Source organism: Pundamilia nyererei, unplaced genomic scaffold (assembly GCF_000239375.1).
Source record: "Pundamilia nyererei isolate P.nyererei 1_Seehausen unplaced genomic scaffold, PunNye1.0 scaffold00249, whole genome shotgun sequence".
Taxonomy (NCBI): Eukaryota; Metazoa; Chordata; class Actinopteri; order Cichliformes; family Cichlidae; genus Pundamilia; species Pundamilia nyererei.
In genome coordinates, this window is record NW_005187650.1 from 453,219 (window position 1) to 458,660 (window position 5,442).

At 40.0% G+C, this 5,442-nt stretch overlaps 1 protein-coding gene across 3 annotated transcripts in view; it reads left to right on the forward strand.

Annotated features, from left to right (window-relative positions):
• LOC102194097 (uncharacterized) overlaps positions 1–3,919 on the forward strand; it is a 44,753-nt gene extending 40,834 nt beyond the window's left edge. For all 3 annotated transcript variants that reach the window (XM_005749554.1, XM_005749555.1, XM_005749556.1), the window contains one exon: positions 2,552–3,919. In XM_005749554.1, the coding sequence (XP_005749611.1) occupies positions 2,552–2,817 (266 nt within the window). In that variant the 3' untranslated portion in view covers positions 2,818–3,919. The remainder of the gene's footprint in view (positions 1–2,551) is intronic.
• Positions 3,920–5,442: the final 1,523 nt, after the last annotated feature.

The window sequence follows — 5,442 nt, forward strand, 5'->3', positions numbered from 1 at the left end:
AAATAACCAGGGCTGCACATAAGTGGTCCGCAGGTGCACATTTGCTGTCAAAATAAAAAACGGGCACAAGATAAGAAGTTGCAACGCGTGTTTGCATACATAAGATTTTCAGGAGGAGGACAGACATTTCTTTAGAACTCTTAAAGATGTCGAAGAAGCAAGCTCCTTTAAGCAATTACTGTGATGTTCCTCCACCTCCAAAGAAATGTCAGAAGGAGTCCGAACCACAAAAGAAGCACGTATTCTCGGAAAAGTAGTTGCAGGAGGTGAGCTGGCTTCAAACAAATGATGAACGCACAGAGATGTGGTGCGGAATGTGCCGTGAAAATTTAATAAATGACAAATTAAAAAGGCATGAGCATTTTTTTTTGTATCGGAAAAATATCGAACCATGACACCAAAGTATCGAACCGAACCGTGAATTTTGTGTATTGTTGCACCCCTAGTAATAAGGGGTTAAAAGTTCTACTTTAGTAATTACTAGTGCTGTCAGCGTTAATCTCGCTAAAATGATGTTAACACCATAACCACATTAATGCGGCAAATCTCCTTTAGCCAGTTAACGTGAATCGCCCCGTGCGAGGGCTACACGGTGTCAACGTGTTAGCGCGGTTTGGCCTTAACGTCATTTTAACGAGATTAACGCTGACACCACTAGTAATTACATTTTAAATGCTAATCCAAATAATGGGAGGCTTAGCTTGTTTGTGGACCTACCAGCATTTATATAGAAGCTTGATATCAGTTTCTGCATTACGTAGAGACAGACGTAGTACATGCTATCTTAGCTATCTTTCAGATGTAAAAAGGGCTTTTACCAAAAATGTCATCTTAGGTGCTAACTAGTAGCTGTGTCAGCACTGAAATGGTAAACCTACTGCCAAGAATTAGCAATTTTGTTGTGAGTGGAAGCTAGCATGCTAACATCAGAGCAATGCTAATTTTTAACTGTGCTAATTTATGTGTTATGTACAGAATGCATTGCATTTGGGCATGAAGCAGCATCAAATTACTTCATTAACCAAGAAACATTATTGAGAAGCAAATCTAGACAAAAAATTTCAATCTGGGCCAATCTAAAAACCAAGATATGATTATGACACAGATGACCAGAGTGGGCATCTATAACCAATATTTCCCCGAGTCATGCCCTCTCTTCTAATATTGTTTTGAATAAGCACATGTGTGTGCAGGCACCCACATAGCATCTTAAATACACTGATCAGTCACCTTATTAGGTGAACCTTGCTGGGACCCCGTTTGCCTTAGAACGATCCAGAACTTTAAACAATGCTCAGTTGGTACTAAGGGGGCCAAGCGTGCCAAGAATTTACCCCCCACACCATTACGACACCACCAGCAACATGAACTATCGATAAAATGTAGTATAACACTTCAGCAATCTTCTTTTGGCTTATTTTGATGAGCCCATGTGGATTGTAGCTCCAGTTGGCATCTGGTGTGGTCTTCTGCCATGTGATTATTGTGTTAACAAGCATTTAGCAAGGCGGTGATAATCCTGTTTTATTAAGAAACTTTATTTGAAAGAGAGAGAGGCCAAAGAAGACGTAGAAGTCTGGAAGAAGAAAAATTCTGATTTTTAAAATAAAATTTTGTGTCCTAGTCAGCAAACCTTTTAGAGTGTTTTAGTAGATTTCACTGTTGATTCCATAAATGTCGTTTTTATGTACTAGGAACAATGAAATTAAAACTAATTAAGGTAATACATCAATTTGTCCAAATAAGTGCCTGAATGACTTCCAAGTGGCATACTTCTAGGAGGACACTGGTCTGAACTGGTGAACTCATTTGTACCAGCATTTCAACTGTCACGGTCCCACTGCTCTTCAAATACAAAAACAAGCCTCTGTCTCATTACTGCGACAGCTAGTGAGCTCAATTAGTGATGCATGGTATGCAGGTAGGACCCGCAGTTGGTCTTGTTGATAAAAGGATAGTGTAGCAAAATTAAGGTTAACAAGCTTCCCCTTACCAGAAGATATAGGAATGACATCGAGCATATGTTTATTAAGACGTCGAGCAGATAGCTGTTACTGTCACTTTTATTTTTCAATGATGAGCTAATGTTCAAACAGTGGTTACTCAGTGTCAGAGTGTTTGCGGGATGCTTTATTACTCCTTGCTGTGACTTCAGGAGTCAGGAGACTACTGAAGTCAGTAGTCTGCGATAACTGTTGCCTGGTAACCTGCTTTTTCTTTTTGTACTGAAAGAGAGAGGAAAGGCAGTGACTTGCAATGTGATCGTTAGTTCCTTTGTTTCCTTTAAAAGCTATTGTGTTAGTGTCTATGAAGTGAATTGCTGACTCTGTGCCATGCACTCTGTGATTCATCTGCAAGTTTATTTAATAGCTGGTAAAACTTTTTCTTTAAAGTTACAAATGAAATGAATTATTAAAAGCAAGTGCTGATGATGTACATGTTGCTAAATGTGTGTTACTTGTGTTAAGAAAAAAACTGATGCAGTGTTAGGTCATTTTTTTACTTCTTGAATGAAAACTGAGCTCATCCGTTTTGTTGCTCTCATCCACAGAGGAGGCATATCAGAGTGGACAGGGAGTGCTGGTACACTGCCAGGCAGGCGTGTCCCGTTCTGCAACCATTGTCATCGCCTACCTAATGAAGCACACCCTCATGACAATGACAGATGCCTACAAATACGTGCGGAGCCGCCGTCCTGTGGTGTCGCCGAATCTCAACTTCATGGGCCAGCTTTTGGAGTTCGAGAGGGACCTCAACTCTGGGGTGACTCCTCGCATCTTGATGCCTAAGCTTAACGGTGTGGAGACGCAGGTGTGAGAAAGGTCAGGGGTCGCGAGTGTATGGAGGGAGTTAGCGCAGGTGAAAGAGAGAGCAGGACTGAAGTGGCATTGATGAGGCATGAAGGGAGGACTGGAAAATGCTGTTGTGTTTGGCAGTTAGTGCACTTTTCATACTGTGAGACAAAAGACTGGACGGTTCAGTTGTTTAAGTAGTCGTTCTTAGACAACTTGATCTCCATCCAGCGTCTTGTTTTTAAGATAATGTGCCAATATTTTGTATATATCTAACATCACTCAGATATCTCAACACGTTTTTCTTTTTCGTCTAATGCCTCTTCCTTTCCATTCCCATTGTTTACAGTCACAGTAACACATTGGAAGATACTGACTCTGTTGCCATGAATCATAAATGCATGCAGAAATGGAAAGGAGGGACTTTAATACTGCTTCCACTGAACCGCTTGGATGCTTCCACCATATGTAGCAACACAGAGGTCATTTCGATGCACTTTATTTCCCGTGCGTTTGTTTTAGTATCACCAACTGAATTGTCACAAAGATGAGAAGAATTTGTCATGCAGACCTCAGACAGTGTTTTTGGTTCATATTAACTTTTTTGTTTTGTTTTGTTGTTTTTTACTAATTTAAACACTGTACAATAGAGCATTATGGAGCCAGGAGGGAAACGTATCACAAAACGTGACAAACAGAGCTTGACGCTGGTAATGGCAGTTTTTATTTGAGTGAAGCAGCCTGTGTAGTAGAAAAGAATAGCAGTGCAGTATTGAACATTACACTTATTATGCAGGTTAATACACTAAAAGAAGCTTGTAATGAAAGTGGGAATGAGAGCGCAACACCTTTTTTTACACTCTATGATTTCAAAAAATATTTAAAGGTTTTCTGCTACGATGACACTGTGCAGTGTGCGTTGTTTCTTTTGTGGTTACTTTATAAGAGAGACGTTTTTTTTTAAGCATGGATTTGTCCTGTTAGGGGGCGTGGCCCAATATTTTTTCAAATTAAAGAGCACACAATAGTTTGATATAACATTAACATTTGTTTAATGTTAGCGTAGCCTATCTGGTTGGAAACTGTGAGCTAAATTGTTTCATTTCTGTGTTTGTGGGGAATTTGTGTTGTTTTTGTTTTTCTAAACAGCAATGCGAAAAATAGATGCTTTTATTTTGTACCGTTTTTTAATTGCGACCTAGGCGTCGTTTCATAAATGGGATCGCCAGAACGGGGCTGAAGTTATTTTTTTCATGAATTTTACTACTTTACAAGTCCTCGAGACAAATATACTTTAATATTTTCATACCTTTGTGAACAAGTTGGAGGTTTTTAGCTGATGCTAATGTTGTTAGCCCCTGTTCTTTCGCCTTGCTTTCCATACTGAATTTCTTCCTCGTGCGCGTCATGACTATGCATTCTCTTTCATTATGAAGGCTTTGGTTTGATTAGAAAAGGGCATTTGTTTCACTGTGAATTAGTCCAAATGTAAATCCTATTCAGGTTTAAGGTGTAACATACTAAAACAATGAGACTTGCGTTTGAAAACGATCTCATTGCAAAGTATAGTTACCTGACTTCCCCTTAAGTTGCTTACAAACTAGTTGCTAATAAAAGTGGTTGCCTAATAAATAAACCTCTAGGCAACCACTTTGAAACACAAGGAAATTGCACCCAACTGACTGCAACTGTTTAGAGACAGGTTGCCTCCCGCCAGGCAGCCTGTCTCTAAACAGTTGCAGTCCAGTTTGAACTGACTGCAATCACTCTCAGTCACATTGATTGCCATCATGTTGCATTCAATTATAGTCAGTCTGCGTCGATGAGAGAAACCTGTCTGTGATGCATCTCTTTGCAATAGGACTCGAATCAACTTGTTGTCTGCTGGTTGGATTCTGGCCGTTTTCCTACAGAAAAGCAACAGTGCTGAATTCCTGTATCATTTTGCAGTAAAATTGCTGTTCCTGCAGCAGCTATGTCACTATTTCAGAATAAATAGATCTATTTCAGAGGTTCTGACTGAACTCTGAATGGACGTCGTTTATGGTTATGTCGAGACTGCAGCAGGCTTTGACTTCTTACTGATTTTTTACAGTTACTCATGTATTATCACAAACGGACTGCATGCCGATACCAGACCGATAGCAGACTACCTCTGTCTCACTGCTTCTTCACATTGGGCCAAAGTCATTTTAAAGACAGCTGACTGCGAGTGGTTGCATATCGGGTTGTCGTTTCCAGAGCAACAATTTCAAAGACAAGATCGCAAATTCATTGCACATGGTTGTAGTAATTTGGGTTGTGCAGTGGTGGTCTGTCTGTAGCATTAATGTGAGGCTTTAAATGAGGCATAACTCATCTGTGAACTGATTAGAGCTGCTGTTTTGAAATCTGCTAAGGTAGAAAATTAGTTTATACATTTTCTAGTCTGATATCATATGTGACATACAGTATGTGGAGTACTCTTCCCAGCCTCAGTTTAACAGGAACAGAAATAAAGACTCAGTCCGTCAAAGAAAGGTCTACAAATAGGGGACATTTGTGCTTGTTTTCCATTAATCCAACCATTCTGTTTATCCTGAATCGCAGGGGGGCTGTAGCCTCCCAGCTGTCGTAGGCCGTGCTCTCGCCTCTTAGTCCTTTAAAGACA